This window comes from Tympanuchus pallidicinctus, unplaced genomic scaffold (genome assembly GCF_026119805.1).
Source record: "Tympanuchus pallidicinctus isolate F22 unplaced genomic scaffold, pur_lepc_1.0 scaffold11, whole genome shotgun sequence".
NCBI classification, from domain to species: Eukaryota; Metazoa; Chordata; class Aves; order Galliformes; family Phasianidae; genus Tympanuchus; species Tympanuchus pallidicinctus.
In genome coordinates, this window is record NW_026294627.1 from 1,493,503 (window position 1) to 1,516,602 (window position 23,100).

The 23,100-nt window shown below is 45.7% G+C and overlaps 1 protein-coding gene across 1 annotated transcript in view; it reads left to right on the plus strand.

Annotated features, from left to right (window-relative positions):
- USP35 (ubiquitin specific peptidase 35) overlaps positions 1-19,311 on the plus strand; it is a 27,920-nt gene extending 8,609 nt beyond the window's left edge. Inside the window, exons 2-11 of the mRNA XM_052669512.1 lie at positions 488-1,181; positions 2,233-2,368; positions 6,906-7,035; positions 8,520-8,621; positions 12,183-12,341; positions 13,069-13,262; positions 13,381-13,474; positions 15,039-15,145; positions 15,664-16,885; positions 17,761-19,311. Of these exons, the coding sequence (XP_052525472.1) occupies positions 500-1,181; positions 2,233-2,368; positions 6,906-7,035; positions 8,520-8,621; positions 12,183-12,341; positions 13,069-13,262; positions 13,381-13,474; positions 15,039-15,145; positions 15,664-16,885; positions 17,761-17,931 (2,997 nt within the window). The 5' untranslated portion in view covers positions 488-499 and the 3' untranslated portion in view covers positions 17,932-19,311. The remainder of the gene's footprint in view (positions 1-487; positions 1,182-2,232; positions 2,369-6,905; positions 7,036-8,519; positions 8,622-12,182; positions 12,342-13,068; positions 13,263-13,380; positions 13,475-15,038; positions 15,146-15,663; positions 16,886-17,760) is intronic.
- The last annotated feature ends 3,789 nt before the right edge of the window (positions 19,312-23,100 follow it).

The window sequence follows — 23,100 nt, forward strand, 5'->3', positions numbered from 1 at the left end:
TCACTGGGAACGTCATTGCCTCTGGGAGGCACCTGGGCCAGCAGACATCAGTTGAAGTTTGACCCCACTGTTTGCTTCCTGATCCCAAATCCAGCCCCTCTTACAGGTCTGTGGCAGCCTGTTTCTTGGGGGAATTGGATTTTGTGAGCATTGGGACACATCTTCAGCTGCTGCACCCCTCGAAGAGAAGGGGTCAAGTGTAAGGTTGTAAGAGATTTACAAGACAACTGTGCTCAAGTATGTGACAAGCCTGAAGAAGTTCTGTTTTTATGCGTTTGTTCCAGTTTTGCAGCTTTGGTCTCAATCAAACATCACCAAAAAAGGAAATTTTTTAGAAAACCACCACCAAAAAGTCACAAGAATTATCACCTTTCTAGTGTTCCAGACAACTCCCAAGCTCTATTCCTTTGGCTTTTCTTGCAAACTTGGTCTTGAATGCTCAATAGACCTTGCCTGAACTAACCTGCTGCTTATTCTTTTCTTTCAGCTGGAAACAAAGATGGATAAGATACTGGAAGCTGTGGTGATGTCCTCATACCCCAACAATGTGAAGCAAGGGCTTGTGAGGCGCGTCATTGAGGCATCAAAGCAGCCCATGGACAGCGAGCAATGCTGGTCCATGCTGGAGCTGTGCACCAAGCTGTATCTCGTGGGGGACACAAAATATAAAAGAGAGATCGGGAAAGAGGTTTTGGAGGTCTATGGCCACTACCACCCAGAGGAATTTGAGGAGTTCTTCAATGTCCGCTTCCTGCTGAGTCTCCTCCAGGAAGGCTATGGGCCTCTGGGGAAGAGAAGCCATTATGTACTTGATTATATCCAGTTAGGACTGCAGTTTGTCTTGGAAAGTCCATCAGCAAACAGCATTTTCAGCTTACTGAGGATTGAGGTGCTCCGCAAAGTCTGTGAGAGGCCCAGCCCCAAGCAGTGTGCAAAGATCAGCAAACTCCTAATGCAACATCCTCAGTGCATCCCCACAGGCAAACACCAGGTCCTGTTTTGTCAGCAGCTGATACGGTGCATTGGGCAGTTTCAGTGTGTCTCTGAGGGGGAAGATGACATCATGGAGTTTTTGGAGCAGGTGAACAAGGTGAGCGGTCTGCTGCAGAGGATCTGGAGGACTCAGACCTCGGCCATCCTGCCCTCGCTGAAGGAGCTGTTCACTATCATTTCTTCAACAGGTAAGAATAAGAAAAAAATGAGGGTGCAAATGTAGATATTGGCTTTGATGAGGAGCAGAATGCTATAATTAGTCTTGCTTGATTATGATCTTATGATCCCCCCCCCCCCAGAAATGCAGTCACAGCTGAAATATTCTTGTGCATCTGTTACTCAAAGCTTTAGGATGAGAAATAAATATCTTGTGAAGCCACACTGGATCTCTACACAGGATTTTTTACCTGGTTTGAAATGCCATGTTGCAAAATTTGAGTGCTTGGCATTTTTCAGCATCAGCTGGGCTTAATGGAAAGAAACTTCTTTGCAGAAGGCTAGAGTGGGACCCAGAAGCTTTCAGAAATATCTCTCTCCAATGGCTGACTCAATGGGACCTCTCAGCCTGCTTGTTAGAAGAAAGTAAGAGTGAAGCTAAGGGCTTATTTCTCTGCAATCTAGAGGTGGGAGGCCCTGCCATCTTTCTGGAAGGTGGTTAGGTCTGAAGGTGGGAGATGATAAGATATTAATCCGGCTTCTGACACCTTTAGGTCATTGCATAAGGGCTCAGAAGGTTTTTGGAGATACCAGTGCCTTGAAAGATCAGAGTCTCTGCATGTAAGTGAGCACCCAGACCCACTATTTCTAAGCCCTTGAGGAGGTGGGCATTCCAGTGTTCCCTCCATGGAAACCTCATCTTTTGGAATGTGCTCTGGGCAGGCAAACCCGCAGTCACATCTCATTGCAGTAATTGCAGTAATTAGTATAAAGAAAGCACCCAGAGGGAATTCTGTGTTTTAGGAATAATGTTCTTGTGTCTATGGTTCCTGACTCCCTTTGGGCCATGTATGACATCATGCAACAGTTCATTGGCTGCCACCCAACCTCATTCTGTGCTACACTGGGACTTGGGGAATTGTCCTAGTGCTGCTGAGCATGGACTCCTCATGGCTGGTTTATGTCAGTTCCATTTATGAGGGCGGGAATGATTTGGCTTTTACAGCTGAGAAATGACCTCATGTGCCTGGTTTCTCTGGTGACTTAACATCTTAATTACTGGCACTCATCCGTGTCTTGCAGAGGAGCAGGAGGTGCCATCCAATGCCTTAGCCAGCGTGGTCCAATTTGTCCCCCTGGAGCTCATGGATGGTGTCATAAGAAACCTAACCAATGATGACAGCATCACCGATGTGCAAATGATGATGGCCATTGGCAGGTAGGCTAAGCTGCATAAATGAATGTCATTCTCAATCTGGAGAAAAAAAACTGTCCCAAAGCTGCATTGGGTTACTATGCATAGTTTTATCCCCAGATTGCAGCAAAAGCCATTTTGGCTGGTGTTGTCTTGCCAAGGTATAGAGAAAAGGGGAAGTCCAGGATCATTTCTTCCATCCCTGAGGGCTTGGAGAACTAGAATTAAGACTACTGATGATGATGATGATGATGATGATGACAATGACAATGAATTTGGTTTCTTTTTTTCTTAGAAATAAGTAGTGTTATGGGATACCGAGCGTGAGATACTTTGAACACAACTGATTTTTTTCCTCCAGAGGTTATTAAGAGATTTTTCTTCACAAAGTCTCCTTTAAATAATGTTTTTTTGGCCCCTGTATCCCTTCAGAGGGGTATTGCCCTAAATCGTTAGCCACAGCTAAAAGACCAGCAGAAATTTTTCAATGTTCAGCTGTCTGAATGAGCACATCTCGACCTCCACCAGATGGGTGCAGTGCTGCTGGTCTGCGTCTTGGTGCTGTGTGATTTTTATCCTCTGTGCAAGAAGAGCTGATGGTGACATCAAGGCATGATGAAGAGGCAGTGGGTGAAATATCACTTGTCATGCTGGACTTGGTCCTCACAGAGCCGGGGCCCTGATCTTCCTTGCACACCTTTGTCCAAATCCTACAGCTTCACTTCGCCCCAGCGTATTGCTCCGCATTTGGCATCTCCAAACCATGCTTTCCTCCACAAGAGGTCTCCACTTAAGTGGGTGATGTTGGCATGCACTTAGCCTGGGGGAGGTGGAAATATCTTTTTCTCACTGTTCCTGCTAGGATTGTTCCCCCTCAAGTAGGTTTCATGACAGAAGTCCACATTATTCCCAATAGGAACTTGATGCACAAAGAAAAGGATCTCTGACTTGCATGGTTTTCATAGGATCCAGAGCAAGCCAGGACAAATGTTAAAGTTACTGGTTCAGTTCTCAATCTTCTCCATCATTTTCTCCTTCTGGGATCTGGTTCCCAGCTCCAGGCGATAAATCCTCTAAGAGCACTAGTGTCTAAATATAGTGCTTGCAAAATCAATTGCATCATTCCTTAAAAAATTCTTTGTCATGCCGAGGGACGAGCAAACGATTACTCAGCCCAGATCTGTAAGCAGAATATGCACAGTGTAATTAAGATCACTTAGGAGGAACGCAGAAGTTTTGGCGGCGTGTTTATAGCCAGCAGATGCCCCAGAAAACTGCACCACGGTTGGCCTTTGGAGGAGTGCGTGCTGCATCAATAGAAAAATAGAGAAAAATGTACAGCTTGAAAGGGTCTTTTTGGTCAGGATCTCTAGAAGAACAGAAATACACAGAAGTTTCTTCTTCCAAATATTGGATTTGGGAGTTCGTGGCAGGGGAATGGACTGGACATGGGGTGGAGCTTTTGACCAGGCATTTAGAGAACAAATAGTGGTTAAAAAAAAAACAAAAACAAGCCTGGTATCTGCTGCTGTAGATGCACATCATAATCTCTTAGTATCCTTTGTCATAGCTCAGGTAGAGCCTATTGATATGTATCCATGACTTCAAAAGTACTCATTTGTATTTTTGCTTGTATTTTTCTTTTTTTTCCCCCTTATGGCACGTGTGTTTCAAAGGGCCCAACTTCAGCTGCATAGAGCTTCTACCATCACAAAGAGATGCAAGCACTTGCTATCTCTGGAAATCAGAATTTGGATTTAAAAGCTGAGCATGCCACGCCAATGGCTCCTTTGGAAAACTAAGGCCCTGGTTCAAAAAATGTGAATCTTGCAATGTGGAAAGTGCAGTGTGAATTTAAAAAGCTTTTTGTTTCCACTGGCTGCTAATGGGGCAGGGTTATAATTTGGCCATTAATGTTGGTAAAAAATAGCTTATAGAGGACAAGGTTATTTCATGCCAGTGTGAATAGAGAGAGATGAAGGAAGGCCTTTAGATCCCTGAATCCATCTTCCTGCTTTATAGGTATTGATATTACATCCCTTTTATGAGTGCTCAACCATAATCTTCAAAGCAAGAAGGGTTTTTGCTCCCACTGCTTTCTTTCTTAGCTGTTCCACCATTTGATTGCTTTAGTGGTTTAGATTTCTCTTCTAATAGGCAGCTTATATTTATTTCTGGTATTCTTGTAGCTCTTTTGATTTTATGCCAGCATAAATAGCTGCAGTGTCTCTTTTCCTTCCCTGGTGTTTATTTGTTCAGTGTATGCTCAGAGAGCTGCCTCATCCCCTCTCTGCTTTCCAGTGGCTATGCTGGATGAGCCATATTATTTCAAGCTTTTCTCTCAGGAGAGAGTAAAGGAGAGGAACCTCTCAGGAGAGGTTCTTCGTTTTCTTGACCAGATCATCAGGCTTTTTCAACACCTGTTCCCACTGCAGTTCATTGGTCTTGGATATGGATGTTGAATTTGTGCACCATGTTTCCAGTGAGATTCACCCTGGCTTTAGATGGCGGCACGAGAGATCCTCAAATATCTGACTTCTCTTCTTCAAGCTGATGAATTTCCATCAGCAGCCATTTCTTGGTATTTCTTTCCCACGTGCCTTGCCTTTGTTTTGAATGAAAGCATTTCATCCTTGTTCTGCATCTCTAATCCTTGGGGTCTTCCTTGTGATGCTTTGATCCTCCTGTATTGATGATGCCTCCCAGCTTTGCATCATCACAAGTTTCACCACCACATTCAGGATGTTTGTGCCAACGCCATCAGGTCCTGAAGTACACTGCTTGTTCTGTATCCCCGCAGATACAGGCAGATATGAGCTTATATCCTTTGACTAGAAAATTAGATATCCTGGCAAATCTTACTTTTGCCACCTCAGTAAACCCCTGTGGCCCTTCTTCCCATTCATTCCCTCATTGTTGCTTAATTTCTGGAACTTTCTTCCTATTCTTCCCACACAAAGCACTACTCCAGTGTTAACAGTTATGAAAACCACCAGAGTTGAATTTTACTTGATAAACATTCAGCTCCTCTTGGTAGTGTATGAGCTCTTCATGTTTCTCTTTCACATCAGCCCTCATTGCTCCTGTTTCTATTACTCCTGTTTCTTTTCTCTGCCTCCTCCTTGTTGCTGACCAGTTCCTTCATCTTGTTGAAAACAAGAGGATGCATTTAGTTTGCAAGTTGCATCTAAAGGCCATGTGATATCTTCAATTACCATCACACCCCCCATGCACAGTGTCATATCTATCCTTACTCTTCTCTGATGCAACTCTCTCCAGAAGTTTTTCTGATATTTGTTTTATGATCTGGCTTGGCTTGATTTTTGTTATTTCTCAATATCCCAACATATTCTGCTCTTCAAGCTTTATTTATTGGCTAGCATTTATTTTTTTCCCCAGTTTTTTGTAGACTTGATTTATCCTTGCTGTTTGCCTTGGTTGGTTATTTGCCTTTATGCATTATTTCACAAGATGCAGGCTTGTAAACAAAAGGGGCTGATTGGGTAAGAAGGCTGGACTGGTATCTTCAAACAAAAGGTACTGGAATGAAAATGATTTGCAGAGTTTGACCTTTGAAGCTCCCAAGCCTTGATTACCTTGAGGTTCTGCTTAGCATTTAATTCAAACATGATTTTAAAAGATGTTTAAATGAATACTTAAACAACCTGTCATCACTCAGTGATACCATTTTTTTACAAGCGGCTCTTCTATAAAGTATTGCAGAAACTTGACATCTCGTTGGCTCAGTGGCTGTAGTAGGAATTGATTAGCTATTCTATTCAGTAGTACCTGATTTCTATGAGGCTATTTTCTTGCTTTAATGTGATGTGGGGAATGAATGTTTCCTGTACAGGGAAGATAAAGATCCAGATCCCACTTGCTATCTAACAGCACCAACTCTTTAGATCTGCATTATGGTTCTTGAAAAAAGAAGACTGATCTTCTAGGGAACCCTGTGAAAGATGTATTAGAAAATCCTTCTCTGTATCCCTCATGACCAGTTTCCTTCCAGAGAGGGCCCACATCCTCCCTGACTTTCTTTTTATCACTGATATATCTATAGAATTTCTTCTTGTTCCCCTTTATGTCCCTGGCTAGATTTAATTCTGTCTCTTAGCTTTTCTAACCTGATCCCTGGATGCTTGGACTTAGTAGTCCTCCCAGGTCTGATAACCTGTCCGTGCTTCCACTCCCTATAGACTCTCTTTTTGTGCTTCACTAGTCCAGGAGCTCCTTGCTGATCCACGGAGATCTCCTGGCATTCTGTCTGCCTTCCTTTTTCTTGGGATGCACTGCCTTCTGGGCTTGGATGGGATGGTTTTTGAACATCAACCAGCTTTCTTGGGCCCCTTTTCCCTCCAGGGCTTTCTCACATGTCATCCTGCCAAGCAGTCCCCTGAAGAGTTCAAAGTCTGCTCTCTAAATGCCACATGTGCACCCTATCTTTGACTTGGCCATCCCATGGACTGGTAGGAACTTGGAGAAAATTTAACCCAAAGTGGAGTTTAACTTTCACAATATGTGCATTACATTTGCTTCAAGAGTTTGATTTTCATTTCAGGATGATCGACTGGGTGTCATGGCCCCTGGGGAAGAACATAGACAAGTGGATCATTGCTCTGCTGAAGGGTTTGGCTGCAGTGAAAAAGTTCAGCATCTTGATTGAAGTTACTCTTTCAAAAATTGAAAAGGTCAGTGGGCATCTTAAATATGACCACAAAACACAAATTTCTTATACCTGGGCTACCTTCCTGCCCTTCAATTGAATGAGGCTGAGATACAACTTCAGATGTATAGGGAAGATTGTTCTATACCAAGGAGTTTTGCAGGAACCATAGTGTCCACTGCACACTGTGTATGCTGTGTTACCATGGATGGGGTAGTTTTGCATCTAGGAATGATGTTCTCCAGTAATGCCCATTTTAGCCATTTAGTGTAGCTCCTAATAAAAGGAGCTGGGTACTGGGAGTCAAGCTGGTTCTTGCTTGAGTATCTTGCATAAGGATTTTGGGTCCTGTAGCAACTGAAAGCCCAATCCAATGTCATTTAGAGCTTGGTTTGCAGAGGCACTGATGTCTTAAAAGTTATGAAATATATCAAGCCAAAGAATTTAAAGCCAATCAAACATGGAGGTCTTGTACAACACATCGTTGGGACTGTACAACACTCTCCATCGAATGTGCCTAGGTCCATGCTGGTTGGCTTGGCCAAAGCACACACCACCTTGTAGGTTAACAATCCATACAGTCACAGGGCAGTTTTAAAGCCAGTGCCTTGGCTTTATTTAATTTAGCAGCACAGACAAAGCCTCACTCCCATTGCCAATCCCTGCTTTGGCAATGAGTACTTGCTACTGTCTGAAAACCATGAGATCAAATTGGTGGCCACTTCAAAAATATTCTCCAATTTATGGTCCCACAGTTCCTTCCTTTGTAAGATGGTCATAAGGCCTGACTGAGCCTCTCCACCATGAAGTTATCAATACCATAACTGTCTATACCAGAACATTGTTAGTAACTGAATTTGCACCTGTGATCCCACTTGTGCATCAAGCAATGAGAGGGTCACTGAATTTCCTCAACTTCTCTTTATCTTTCCTTTCATTGTTAAAGCATAGGAAAAGGACAGCACTTAAAATGCTGCGTGATTGTTGGAAAATCTCAGAAGAAGGGTCTGAAAGCAGTAAAGAGCACTGTTATTTTCTGTAGATTGCTACAAATGTCATTACTTAGCCTTTGAAAGCACTGAGAGACTCTGAAAGGACTTTGATTTCTACCCCTTTGCCTTGGAAGGCTGGTGGTAAGATTTCAATTATAACGATAAACAGAAGAAGCTCATAATAGAAAATGTAGCTGCCCTCTGTTCTTGTGAGGCCTCTTCTATCAAGAAGAGTGGAGGTATGTTACAACATCCCAAAGCCCTGTGCCTCACTGTGCAGGTCTGAAAGAATGAGGACAACTCACGTGGTGTTTTTATGGTGCTTCAAGGCCATACATCACTGGACAGGAGATGTCTCTGGAGGCCTAGCTTCATGCTGTGTGCTTTGACATCCAGATAAGTGTAGGAACACACAAGTAGATGTAGTAGATGCCCATGGCCTGCATTTCCTGAAGGCCCTTTACATGCATGTTTTGATGCCATCCTGCCTGCTCATTTGCTTTTCTCTCCCCACCAGGTCTTCTCCAAGCTGCTGTACCCCATCGTGAGGGAGGGGGCTTTGTCTGTCCTACAGTACATGCTCTTGAGCTTCCAGCACTCCCATGAAGCATTTCACTTGGTAAGGATGCATCCAACCCTTGGATGAACTCATTGCCCTAAGTTGTAGGACAGCATGGCTGGGAGGGAGCCTAAGAGGCTGAATAATGCTGTTGAGTTTTGAATATTTCCCACTCTTCTGCATATTGCATATTTCACCCTCTTCTGCAGCCCAACCAGCTTTTTGGTCCTATGGAGCTGGTATTGTAGAAGCAAATCCTACCAGTATGTGCCACCCATCACCATTTATTGAAGTCCTGAGGGACCTTACCAAGCACCACACACCATCAATGTAGTAAGACTTGAAGGCAGGATCAGAACACTTCTTATCACAAATTCCCCACTGTTCAAAGGCACAAAAAACCCAAACAATCCCCAATTCCAGCAACAGTAATCCAACAAAAAAACCCCAAATCACACACTCAATAGCCACTTCTAGCAGCATTTTACCTCCTTTTTTCATTTCCACAATGATAATTCATATATATGTGTGTATATATTTACAGTTGAAACTGAGGCGCAGCTCTGATTCCCACCAATATTGCCCCTGGAATGCTATAATTGAAAAGCAGGGCTGAGGACAAAGGCATGCTTGCAGAGATTGAACTGCTAAAAGAAGTAATGGAAAATTACTGCTAATAATGCCTGATATTATACTTCTGCATTTAAGCCCTTATTTTTTACTTTTTACCTAAATTTCACAGGATAAACAGATAAAGTTGGAAAATGGTGGAGCTAAGCAACGTCGTCAGCAGGTGTTTTTTTGTTTTTGAGCAGGAGACACTTTAATTGAGCCCAATTTCTTGAGAAACCCCTCAGTTTCTAAAAACAGACGTTCCAATGAATGATCTTCAGCTGAGTGTCCAAAATTTGAAAGACTCCAAAAGCCATCAGTCACTCTTGGCCTGATGTTTCCATCTGTGGCCCAGTGAGCACAGATTTTCTTCCCTATTCAAAATCAAAGAGCCTACAAGAAGACATAAGCTTGTCATGCTTCTTATTTCCGTGTTTGCTGGAGCACTTTGGAAGAGTTTTGAGAATTGTTCCAATCAGAGCTTGGCAAAATGTTGGTGCATGCCATGGTACTGGGCTTCATTCATTGCCCTCTCCAAAACTTTCCCATTGGAAAGGAAATAGTTAAAATCTGCAACATTTCGAGGAGAAGAAAAGAAAGAGAGAAAAGAAGAGCAGAAGAGAGAAAAGGGGAAGATCAGGAATCATAGAATCATGGAATCACAGAATGGCCTGGGTTGCAAAGGAGCACAGTGCTCATCCAGTTCCAACCCCCTGCTATGTGCAGGGTCACCAACCAGCAGCCCAGGCTACCCAGAGCCACATCCAGCCTGGCCTTGAATGCCTCCAGGAATGGGGCATCCACAGCCTCCTTGGGCAATCAGTTCCAGTGCTTCACCACCCTCTGTGTGAAAAACTTCCTCCTGATATCCAACCTAAACCTTCCCGTCTCAGTTTAAAACCATTCCCCCTTGTCCTATCACTATCCACCCTCACAAACAGCCGTTCCCCCTTCCTTCAAGTACTGGAAGACCACAATGAAGTCTCCCTGCAGCCTTCTCTTTTCCAAGCTAAACAAGCCCAGCTAAACAAACCTTTCCTCACAGCAGAGCTGCTCCAGCCCTCTGCTCATCCCAGTGCCCTCCTCTGGACCCGCTCCAAGAGCTCCACGTCCTTCCTGTGCTGGGGCCCCACAGGAGCAGATGGGGCCTCACAAGAGAGCAATAGAGGGGGACGATCACCTCCCTCTCCTGCTGGCCGCCCCTTTTTAATGCAGCCCACAACATGTTGGCTGCATTCTGGGCTGCAGGCACACACTGCTGGCTCATGCCCAGCTTCTCATCCACCCGAACCCCCAAGTCCTTCTCTGCAGAGCTGCTCTGAAGATCTTCCCCCAGTCTGTATCAATACAGGGATTGCCCTGACCCAATGCAACACCCTGCACTTGGCCTTGTTGAACCTCATTAGGTTTTCATTTGCCCACTTCTCCAGGCTGTCCAGGTCCCTCTGGATGGCTTCCCTTCCTTCCAGTGTATCGACTGCACCACTCAGCTTGGTGTCATCCACAGCCTTGCTGAGGCTGCACTCGATGCCATCGTCTGTCAGTGATGAAGATGTTGAAGAGCACCGGTCCCAAGACCGACCCTGAGGGACACCGCTTGTGACTGGCCTCCACCCTGACACAGAACCATTCATCACAGCCCTTTGGCTGCGTCCAGCCAGCCAGTTCTTAATCCACTGAACAGTCCATCCTTCAAATCCACACCTCTCCAATGTAGAGAGAAGAATGTGGTGAGGGGCCATGTCAAAGGCCTTGCAGAAGTCCAGGCAGATGACAACCATCACCCTTCCCCCATCCACTGAATCCGTCACTCCATCATAGAAGGCCACCAGATTGGTCAGGCACGATCTGCCCTTGGTGAAGCCATACTGGCTGTTGTGAATCACCTCTTTATCTCATATGTGCCTTGACACAGCTTCTAGGAGGATCTGCTCCACGATCTTCCCGGGCACAGAGGTGAGGCTCACTGGCTTTTGGTTCCCCAGCTCTTCCTTTCTCCCTTTCTTAAAAATGGGAGTAATGTTTCTGCTTTTCCAGTCACTGGGGACTTCACCAGACAGCCATGATTTTTCAAATATGATGGAGAGTGGCTTGGCAACCACATCAGCCATCTCTTTCAGAACCCTAGGGTGGATATCGTTCAGCCCCATGCACTTATACATGTTCAGTTTCATGAGGAGGATTCGGACTTGTTCCACTGTTACAGTGGGACAGAAATGGGTGGACTGAGGATTCTGAGCCTTCAGTCCAGAACTGTTCTGGAGTAAAATGAAGCACAGCAGAAACACGATAAATGCAGTGTGATTTCAGGGTTACTCCAGTGCATCTGCTACATCGGAATCCTGTTTTTAATTTTCTGTGTGGCTCTGGAGTCAGCAGAGGGTGCCCGTGAGCAATTTATCATTCTCCTTTTGATCTGTTTGCTCGTGTTTAAGTTTTCCAGATGAATGCAAAATAACAAATGTGCTTTTTATGGGCCTTTCACTACCCATCCAACTCATACATAATGAGTACTACTGGTGATTGGTGGATGGTTGGACTGGATGATCTTGTAAGTCTTTTCCAACTTTGGTGATTCTGTGATTTTGTGATGCCAATTCCAGTTTATTTTATGCAGCATGGGCTAAAATATAATGTACCAGGTAGCACTTTTTGTACATTAGTTCACCTGTTCTGTTGGTCTGAATTCCTGAACTCAGTATTCAGCATATAACAATCCTTTCCAGTGTATGTTTTAGCAGATATCGATCTTCACAAATAATTGAATTGACAGCACAAACTTGCAGGTGCTGTACAGTGAAAACCTTCAAGACTGGTAGCCCTGAATTTGAACTGCTAAATTTGATGGAGGATTTGCTGTTGAGTTCATAGGGTGAATGATGAAGTCTGGCATGGGATTGAAGTCAGCTTCTATTGACTGTCTTTTCTGCCCGGGTCTGAATGTCATTCTGTTAAAGCTTTGTGAATTACTTGGAACCATTTTTGACATAGTGAACTCTCTTTTTCCAGCTGCTCCCTCACATCCCCAGGCTGGTGGCCTCGCTGAAGAAGGAGGATTCCAACTCTGCCACCAGCTCCCTGGAGCAGCTGGCTGAGCTCATCCACTGCATGTTCTTCCGCTTCTCAGGATATCCAGATCTCTATGAACCAGTGTTGGAAGCTATAAAAGTAAGCTATTTGCTTCTTGGCTGTTTTTCTGTACTTCATATGCAATCATAGAATTATTTGAGTTGAAAGGGACTTTTCAGATGCCATCTGGTCCAACTCCCTTGCAATGAACAGGGATGGCTGCACCTCGATCAGGTGCTCAGAGCCCATCCAGCCTGATCTTGAACGTCTCCAGGCATGGGGCACCTCCGCCTCTCTGATAACCTGCTCCAGTACTTCACTACCCTTATATTAAAAACTTTTTTCCTTAAATCCAATCTAAATCTCCCTTCTCTTAGTTGAAATTATTTCTTCTTTTCCTGTCCTGGCTGAAGTGTCTGTCCCTTTCTTTCTTACAGCTCCCCCTATATAAATGACATCTCAATTTGCAGCATTGTGCAGAGGGGCCGTTCTACTGGTAGAAATGTCCTAACCTCAACACTTCAAACTGTGGCAGAAGAAAGTGTTTACAGTTCTGAGGTTGAGCCCCACGTAGGCTAGTTGGCTGCATTTTGGGAATAGACTTCTCTTATGGCAGGCGTGCAGAAGTCCTTGTCATGACTGTGGGTTTTATCCGTAGTTTTAGTCTTGAGTGCCTCTAAAATAGTAATACTAGTAGCTAAAAAACACATTCATGTGAAGAGCATGAGGACGAGCTGTGCCACAAACACGAGCACCTCCTGCAGAGGAGTTCTGCATTTGCCCGTCAGAAAGATAACGGTTGGTGTCACTGATCTCTCTTTCCAAGGCTCTTCCAGCTCCAAACGAAGACCGGATTAAACATCTCTTGGGACAGAATGCTTGGACCTCCCAGAAGAATGAGCTGGCCTGCTTCTACCCACGCCTGGCCTCCAAATCAGAGACAGGGAAGATCGGCTTAATTAACTTGGGAAACACTTGCTACATGAACAGCGTCATCCAGTCTCTTTTCATGGCTTCGGAGTGAGTTGTTGCTCCCTTGTTCCCACTTAGGACAGCTCCAGGGCTGCTTTGTGCACTGGCATTGTGCTTTCCACGCTGATTTTCCATCTTGGTTTGCATCTCTTGTTGTCTTTTGCAGCTTTCGGCATTCGGTGTTGAATTTAACTGAGGGCATCTCCCAGCCCCTGATGACAAAACTGCAGTGGCTCTTTGCATTTTTGGAGCATAGTCAGGTAATTATTCCATGTTCCAGTTATTTGTTTGGACTGTTGGCTGTGGAACGGCTCGTCTCCAAGTTGCTTCCTGCCAACTCCAATGTGCTGATAAGGAGTTGTGGATCGGGATGCATTTTTGTGACGGGACAAATTTTGTTGACAGGAAGGAGGCTGATTTTGGGGGTGGAGGAAGCAAAGTGAATCTTGAGCTCCTTTCATCTGTGAAAGTGAGCTGTGTTCACACCAGGCTGCCTCTGGCCATCCTGGCTTTGATGAATGCAATAAGTAATAGTTTTGACAATGAAATCCATTTGGTAATAGTTTATATGCGTGGCCAACTGAAAAGCCTGTTGGTGTAAAACAGCACTTTTTGTTTCTTGCTGTGCAGCAAGGAAGAAGACTGGAGCAAGCTGCTTGTCCCCTTGCCTCTCTGCAAACTGCAGTCAGTCAGTAGAAAATGCCTTAAAATTAGCTTTGGCAGACCAAAAAAACAAAGACAAAAAAGTACAACAGCAACAAACCTTTGGATTCCAGATGTTATGAATCTTTTATATCTGAGGGAAAGTAAAAAAAATAACCCATAAACAAATTAATTGAGTGGTTTCTTCCCCAACCTGAAATTTAACAAGTGACTCCAGGTGGGTCATATCTGGGTCCATTTGTGAAAACACCCGTCTGTCCCCCAAAGACACAGTTTTGAATTTTCACTTGCTGTGGACCCATTTACTTGTATCTCTCAATTTCCCAAAACACGACTGACAGCTTTGCCTTGCTGCATTGTGGTGCTATAGCATTACAGATTCATTATAGATCACCTGCATAGAATCACAGAATCACCAAGGTTGGAAAAGATCCACAGGATCACCCAGTCCAACCATCCACTAATCACCAATAGTTCTCACTAAACCATGTCCCTCAACACAACATCCAAACGTTCCTTGAACAGGAGGTAATACAGAGAACATCTTAACATCTGGTCATAAAAGAGCCTGTTTGTTCAAAGCAGGTTATGGTGTGTTTGATGTGCATTAGCATACTTGCTTGTTGCATAGCTCATAGTTAATAATTTCCCAGTAATTTCCTGTAATCATTCTAGTTATTTTCATTTGGGCCAGTACTTAAAGTTGTTTCTCCAGCCAATGATGGGTCTTTCAGCATATTAATTAGACAACAGTTGCCTAATGGCACTGATTACATTATCCAGTAATGCAGATTAGCTGCCTGCAGTGATCAGAAAGGATGGGTGGAAGTTTAATGGATTTTTTTTTCTTTCTTAAATGGACTTGGTATCAAATTAAGGATCAAATTAAGTTCAGGCTGAATTAAGTAGAAGTCTGTGGGTCAGGAACAGAAATCATTTTGAAACTGAATGAAGAAATGCATGGATAGCTATTGGTACCTAAGTGATACATGCTGGTAAAAGTGAGCATGCAGAAGCTCTCATCCTCATTACAGTCCAGCAAAAGGATGTTCAGCAGGGCTGAAGTTCATCCCTCCACTGCTGGGTGCAGCAAACAAAGCAAGTCTTCTGTATGAAGTGAGATCCAGTCGCTTAAGATGTATTTTTCCCTCTTGGTTCCAGCGACCTGCCATCTCACCCGAGAGCTTCCTCTCTGCCTCCTGGCCACCCTGGTTTACCCCTGGTGCTCAGCAGGACTGCTCGGAGTATCTCAAGTACCTCCTGGATCGGTATGTGGCAAGCCCTCCAATTTTGGAGCCCAGACACGATGAGGCCCCAAGACTTGGTGTGATATGAAATGCTGACTCCCGTGGGAGTGGTGAGAGTGGCTGAGATCTGAGAGATTTGGTGTAAAAGGTGGTAAAATGAGTCTGGGGCTTCTTATTAGAACTCTGTGCTGAGCTGGGGTAAGAAATGGATTCAGCTTGAAAATTTCTGAAATTGCACCAAGTTCAGAGGAGAAGTGTTTGCCTGACAAGCCTCCTCTTTAAAATGCTGATTTTGCCTTTCTTTCACCTTAAAATCCCGAATCCCCAGAGTCCTCATGATGCCCCTGGAAGTGGGCTCAATGCACACTGACCATCTCTGCTTTCTGCACCACCACACTTGGCATCAGAGCCCTGTGCACAGACAGGTTATCACACGAGGACAGGTTATCTGCGAGGAGCAGAGAACAGACACCATACTGTAGAAACTTGTTCTTTAGGTTTTATTGCTCTATGTTGCCATCTTTTTTCTTCTGCCAAAGATTGCATGAAGAAGAAAAAACTGGAAAGAGGATCTACCAGAAACTCAAGGAATCTGGCTTGACGTCTCAAGCCACGGAGCATCATTCCTTAAACAAGACGTTGATTGAGAAGATGTTTGGGGGAAAAATGATGACAAAGATTCGTTGCTTGAAGTGTTTGAACATCTCCTCTAGAGAAGAAGCCTTCACAGACCTGTCGTTGGCCTTTCCCCCTCCAGATAGGCCCATACGTGGACCAGGAAGCACCTCTGTTTTGCCCGTGGCAGAAGTCAGCCCACAGTTTATTGAGCCCCATAGAAACCCAAGCCAGCCAACAGGGTCTCCCTGGGTCCGGAGGAAGCCCCCTGTGCCTGGAGATCCCGCTGCCCAGCCGGTGCCGGTGGAATCACTGGGTTTTCAGGAGCCCAGAGAACCAGCACATCCCTTAAGCAACAGTGCTGTTGGCGTGGATACAGCCAAAGATCCTCACTTGGCTTTTGCGGAGCAGACCTGCGCTCCTAAGGACTCCCGATCCGTCCCAGATTTAATCAACTATTTTCTGTCCCCAGAGAGGCTGACAGCAGAGAATCAATACCACTGCGAGCAGTGTGCTTCCTTGCAGGATGCTGAGAAGGTGGCAGAGCTGACAGAGGGCCCGCACTACCTCATCCTCACACTGCTGCGGTTCTCCTTCGACCCGCAGACCATGAAGAGGAGGAAGATTCTGGACAACGTCTCCATCCCTGTGGTGCTTAAACTGCCCATCCTTGTGAGCTCAGAGGAAACTGAGGACGTTTGCCAGCATGGGGAGGTCAGGGCTGACCGGGGCAGCACCTTTGTGCCCGCCGTGTACGATCTCTGCAGCGTGGTGGTGCATTCGGGCATCTCCTCCGAGAGCGGCCACTACTACTGCTACTCCAGAGAGTGCACTGACACCGTGCCCCACGCACCGCCCCGCGACGGGACACCGAAACCGGCTTCTGGCAAGCACTTGGACTTTGAAATCCCGTGGTACCTCTTCAACGACACCAGGGTTTCCTTCTCCTCCTTTGAATCAGTAAGCAATGTCACTTCTTTCTTCCCCAAGGACACTGCCTACGTGCTCTTCTACAGGCAGCGGGAGGGCAGGCCAAGCTCCCCACTGCACGAGGCTGTGGCAGAAGCCAGCCAGCTGCACAGCGAACTGTCCCTCAATAAGGACTTGATGGAAGCCATCTCCAAAGACAACATCCTCTACTTGCAGGTACATCCCAGCTGTGCACAGACTGCACTTTCCCCCTGAGATTGGGTGTTGAGCTTGATGTATGGCATCAGTGAGGCAGCCAACACCAGGCACAAGAGACTGACTGAGTGATGTCTGTCCTGGGCAGCTCTGCATCACATTTTTCCTGGTGTCCAGGTGTGGTGAGTGGAGCACAGCTGCCAGTCAGGTGCCCACCCACCTGCTCTCTCACTCCCCCTCCTTAGCAGGAGAAGGAACATAAGATGACAAAGCAAAGCTCACGTGGGTCAAGATAAGTACAGAGAGATGGCTCACTGCTTACCATCCTGGGCAAAACAAGCTCAGCTCAGGGAAGATAAATTGAATTTGATGCCAGTCAGTAAGAGTAGAATAATGAGAACTAAAAGCAAACAAGAAACACTTCCTCCCCATCCACCTTCTTCTACCTTCTCCCCTCCAAGCAGAGCAGGGGAACATGGAGTGGGGGCTGTGGTCAGTCGATAACGCTTTGTCTCTGATGCTCCTCCATGGTCATTTTCTGCCCTGCTGCACCATAAACACCTCCTGCCCTCCTCTTGCTGTGACCTGGGTGGCTGCAGGGCAGCTTCTTTCTCATTTCTCCTTCCCAGAAGTTTCACAGCATTTTTTACCTGGCTCCCTCTTCTCCCATGGTGGCTGTCAGAGGGCTGGTTTTGGATCATCTCTCACCAGAGAGATGAGACACTTAGATGCATCTCTCCAACCAAGTTCTAGAGATGAGTACGTGCCATAGCAATCCTAGATTGGTTTTGGGAAAATTCCCAGGGTCAAACGGGACAGCACAGGGAAGGAGGGAGCAATTCCCAAGGCTCATTCCATGCAAATGACAGCAATATTCTTGGTCATTTTCCCTACAGGAGCAGGAAAAAGAGGCGAGGAACAGAGCTGCCTACATTTCCACCTTGCCAAAATCCCCTCTGTGGTGGAGAGACTTTGAGAGGGACAAGGATGATGACAGCTCACCAGGAGGATGCAGTCCTGGAGGGGGTGGAGGTGGATCTGGCTCTTTTCATGGACTTGTCTTCTAGCAACCAGTGTCTATCAGACAGCCCTTGTCCATTGGGCGGACCCAAAGCTGAAGGCTTCTCTTTCTCACCTCGGTGTCAGTGAGCAACTCAGGAGAGAATTTGGGGAACAATGCAATGGAAAAAGACTCAGGGGCTGATTTGGAGACTATTATTGGCACCTGGAGGTTTCTACTGCTTTCTATGCACTTAACGCCTTAAATTAACCCCTGCAGCTAAGCACCTGAGAGACAAGCGTCTGCCAACAGCTTGAAGAAGTGCCCTTCTGCTTCAGCATAGCACTGTCTTGGCTGCTGCCACCAGCCTGGGTGGGGATGGGAATAGGGGTGAGGATGGACCCAGCAATGCCCGGGGGATGGAGACCGCTCCCACGCATGCCATCTGCAGTCCTTTCTGCGGCACTGAGCTCCGGGGAACCTTTCCTGGGTTGTTTTATTGTAGTGCGCTTTTGCCAGCCCACCTTGAGGCACATCTAACGGTGGGAAAAGGCTGAATAAGGCCCAGCAGCCAACACTGCAATGCCAGTATTCCAAGGTGATGGGTCTGCAAGCTTGCTTGGTGGCACTGAGCAGCAGCAGGTTGATCTGGACGATGCTGAGGGTCACAAACTGCCCCCAGCTACAAGAGACTGAGCAGCTCTGGTTGGTTCTTTGGGCTCCATTGGGTCCTTGTGTCACTCGTGACCTCTGGATGCTGAGAATGTACAAGGCAGACCCAGCTGTTTGTCCAGATGTGTCATTAGGACTTGGTTACTCCGGCGTTTCCTGGATTCTGGTCAGATCTGCCAGACCAGACAACTGGGCATTCTTTTAGGATGCCCTGAACTAAGACCCCTAAACCCACCAGCTATTTCTTAAAATACTGATTGGCTAGGAAAGTAACCCAACCAGATGCACTGTATGCACCCCATATAAGTGCAGACTATGTAAAGCAGAGCTTTCTACATAATCAGTCACAGAACAGGGGCTGATTTTGGTGGCAGGAGCCAACGCAAGCCCAGGGCATTGTGTCTGTAGGATCGTAGCTCCAGCCCACAATGCCCCCCACCCATTGTCCCAACCTGCTTCTTACTTGTGTTTCTAGTAAAGGTTGCTTGAGCTCAAGTGGCAGAAGTGTGTGCCTTCAATGCTGTGTGTGAGGCCTAATCTTGAATGTGGGGTGTCAGGGGGGGAACACTGTATTGCTGTGGAGAAGACAAAGCACAGGCATTGCTACAGGGGATGCAAGCAAAGGATCGGATCTCTTGGTGTATCCTCTTATATTTTGTTTTATTTTCATCCCTACATATAAATAAAGGAAATCAATTCAGTATAGAGGCTTAGTATCTTACAGCAGTACTCATTTGTGTTGGGCTGATGGGGACAAAAGGACAGGAGAAGCTGATGGGAGAGGAGAACCTGACCTTGTGTGTTCATGAAAATCACATGGAGTACGGATGGATTTACCCCAGGCAGCTCCTGCCTGACAAACGTGGTGGCCTTCAATGATGCAGCTACAGCATCAGTGGATAAAAGAAAAGCAGCTGATGTCACCTACCGGGACTTGCACAAAGCGTTTGACAGTGTCCCGCATGACATCGTGGTCACCAAGTTGGAGAAAAATGGATCTGATGGACGGACTGCTCGCTGGATAAGGAACTGGCTGGATGGTCCCACTCAGAGAGTTGCAGTCAGCTGCTCAATGTCCATGTGGAGACTGGAGATGAGTGGCGTTCCTCAGGGATCGGTGCTGGGATCGTCGTTGTTTAACATCTTTGTAGACAACGTGGGCAGTGGGATGGAGTGCACCCTCAGCAAGTTTGCAGACAACACCAAGCTGAGTGGTGTAGCTGACATGCTAGAAGGAAGCGATGCTCTCCAGAGGGACCTGCACAGGCTTGAGAGGTGGGTCCATGCCAACCTTGTGGAGCTCAGCAAGGCCAAGTACAAGGTCCTGTACCTGGGTTGTGGCAATCCCAGGCAAAGATACAGGATGGGCAGTGCTTGAGCGCAGCCTTGAGGACAAGGATTTGGGAGTGTCAGTTGATGAAAGATTCAATATGAGCCATCAATGTGCGCATGCAGCCCAGAAGGCCAACTGTATCCTGGGTTGCATGAGGAGAAGTGTGACCAGCAGGGCCAGAGAGGTGATTCTGCCCCTGTGCTCTGCTGTCGTGAGCCCCCACGTGCCGTATTGCATCCACTTCTGGAGCCCCAACACAAAAAGGGCACGGAGCTGTTGGAGCGGGTCCAGGGAGTGCCATGAAGATGATCAGAGGGCTGGAGCACCTTCCCTACGAGGACAGGCTGATGGAGCTGGGACTCTTTGGCCTGGAGAAGAGAAGGCCCTGAGGGGACCTTATAGCGACCTTCCAGTAACTCAAGGGGGCCTACAGGAAAGCTGGGGAGGGACTTTTTAAATAGGCAAGTAGAGACAGGATAAAGGGAAATGGTTTTAATCTGGAAGAGGGTAGTTTTAGACTAGATATTAAGAAGACATTACAGTGAGGGTGGTGAGACACTGGCACGGGTTACCCAGAGAGGCTGTGAATGCCCCAGCCTAGAGGTGTTCAAGGCCAGGATGGATGGGGCTGTGAGCAACGTGATCTAGAGGGAGGTGTCCCTACCTATAGCAGGGGACTGGAACTAGATGATCTTGAAGGTCCCTTCCAGCCCTAATCATTCTGTGTTTCTATGACTCTATGACTCTATGATACTTTTGGACTTGCTGTGTCCAAAAGATGCAGCATCTGATGCATGGAGTCAGATGTGAATGATCCAAATCATTATTACAAGTTCTCACATCACTTATATACATTCACAAGTTTCCTTTTTTAGCTTTCCCATCCACCCTTACAACTTTCCCATCCACCTTTACTTGTCAACAGAGTATTCCACAAACACTCCATAACTGTGCATGCAGGTGTTTATCCAATCAGGGCCATGGGCCTTTCCTTTTGTTTTTTCCTCTTCTTCTAGAGTTGTCCTTTGTTCTCAGCATTGCTTATCTTGCTTCACAGTTGATACTTTGAACAGTCTTTCTCATATTCCCACAATTCCCACTTTTTTATTAGCAAACTATTGGCATAACATAGTAACACTAATCGTATTAATAACATAATCATAACTCAAGCAAGGTCTTGATTGACAGAACTCTAAACGTAAGGAAAGAGACAAGAGAAATACAGCAAATGATAAAAAATACTGTTAAACCCATTAAAAAGAACAACACACGTTTGGCTTACGGCCTAAGTTTCTGCATCCTGGAAAAAAATCCCTGAGGGTCCCATTCTGTATTAATCTATAACTGGTTAGAAAAAATCTTCAACTTTCCTATACTCTGCTATATTGATTTTGAATGATCACTGAAATTTGTACAGCACATACTTTCAGTGTGCTCTCAACCATGCCTCTGGGCTAACAGGAAATTAATGGTGGCACAACTTGACGAAATGGCATGTCAGATAGCATCAATATTCGTGGGCAAATGTGGTAGAGTATCACTAGGGACATTAGTTTCCTTAGCTGGCTAATATCCTAATTTGGTGAGTGTGCCTAAAGCTTGAGCAGTACTGTTTCAAGTTACATTTGGATCTGAGAGACAGGATGTCGCAGGAGCAGAGGCCAGCAAACAGTGCATTCAGAGCAGCACAGAGGGTTGTGAGTTTTAGTCAACACATGCACATTCAGACACACACACACACAGGCATCTATTTTAGGCAGTCCCATTAGTGGGAAGCAGGAACTCCCTCAGCCTATTATTACCTATCGACCCTTGGGAGACTGCAAACTGCCAAAAGGAGAGAGGAGGAACATGCCCACGATGGGTGCAACAGGCAGTGCCAGCAGGGCATCCCCTGCTTCAAAGTGCTCTGTTCCTCTCTCACCCATCACAGATTGTCTCTTGCTTTTATTCTTCTCAGGATCTGCAGGATTTTTCCATTTGTACACCGTATCCATGTGGCCAGTGTGTGATACAGAGCCCACGTGGAACACCTGCTTGTAAAACAAAATGAACTCCCAAGGTTAGCTCTCTCTACAAAACAAAATGTTTGCATCTATAGCCACAAATATCAATTCACTAAGAACTGTCAGAATGCTTTGTTTCATCCCAAGACCATTCTTCAGTGAGGGGCCTTTAGGTCCCTGACATGCTGCTAAATGAAAGGATTGGTAAACTAAAACATCTGTATTCCAGAATCCTGTACCAGAATCATATGCTGAATCAAAGTAAGGTAGCATGTGCCTTTGTCTCAAATGATGCATGGTCATATTTTTTAAATCCTGATTAGTGGGATTCTTTAACATTCTTTAACATCCCTTTGCCTGAGATTCCTTTCCAGGTTTTGTCTTTGCAAATTAAAAAAAAAAGGCTAATTAGTAGGCTAATAACATCATAACAGAGCATTACTAATTCACTAAAAAAGCAATTCCCACAGATTCCAGCGTTGGTAGCATCAAATCCTGCTCAATTCACATTCGATCTACTACTAAAGCAGAGGATGTGCACAACATCCCAGATAATGCCTAATAATTCTGATTCTTGAGACTGAATTGGGAACACAGGAAAATCACCCTCATTGTCATACCATTGCTAAGGTTGTTTACAATACAACAAACTACAAAACACGGTAATGCAGAGAGGGCTGGCACTTTCCCAGAGAGAGGCAGGCAACATCTTGTCCCCCTACCCACCTCCCACAGGACAAATAGACAAGCAAACAGACAAAAATTGGCAGTGATGGAAGAACTGAGTTGCAACTTGTCTTCAGCTGTTTGTAAGCCGACAGGACTGCCTGTCAGATGAGCAGTTAGGTGCCTTTTAGACCCTCTTCCTGTTCTGCTGCTATTAATATATCATCCATGTAATGATAAATAAGGATGTGAGGTCTGAATTTTTGTACTGGTTGTAATGCTTTGGCTACCATCGGTTGGCATATTGTCGGACTGTTAGGCATTCCTTGTGGTAACACAGTCCAGTGATACCACTGAACAGGGCTTTGCTGGCTGATGGAGGGCACTGAGAAAGCAGATGGTGGTGCACCTTTTGGATGAAGTTGAATGGTAATAAAACAGCCTTTCAAATCAGTGACTGCTATAGGCCAATTCAAAGATAACAATGAAGGCAAAGGAAGATCAGGCTGCAATGTCCCCATGGGCTCAATTACAGCGTTGACAGCACGCAGGTCCTGTA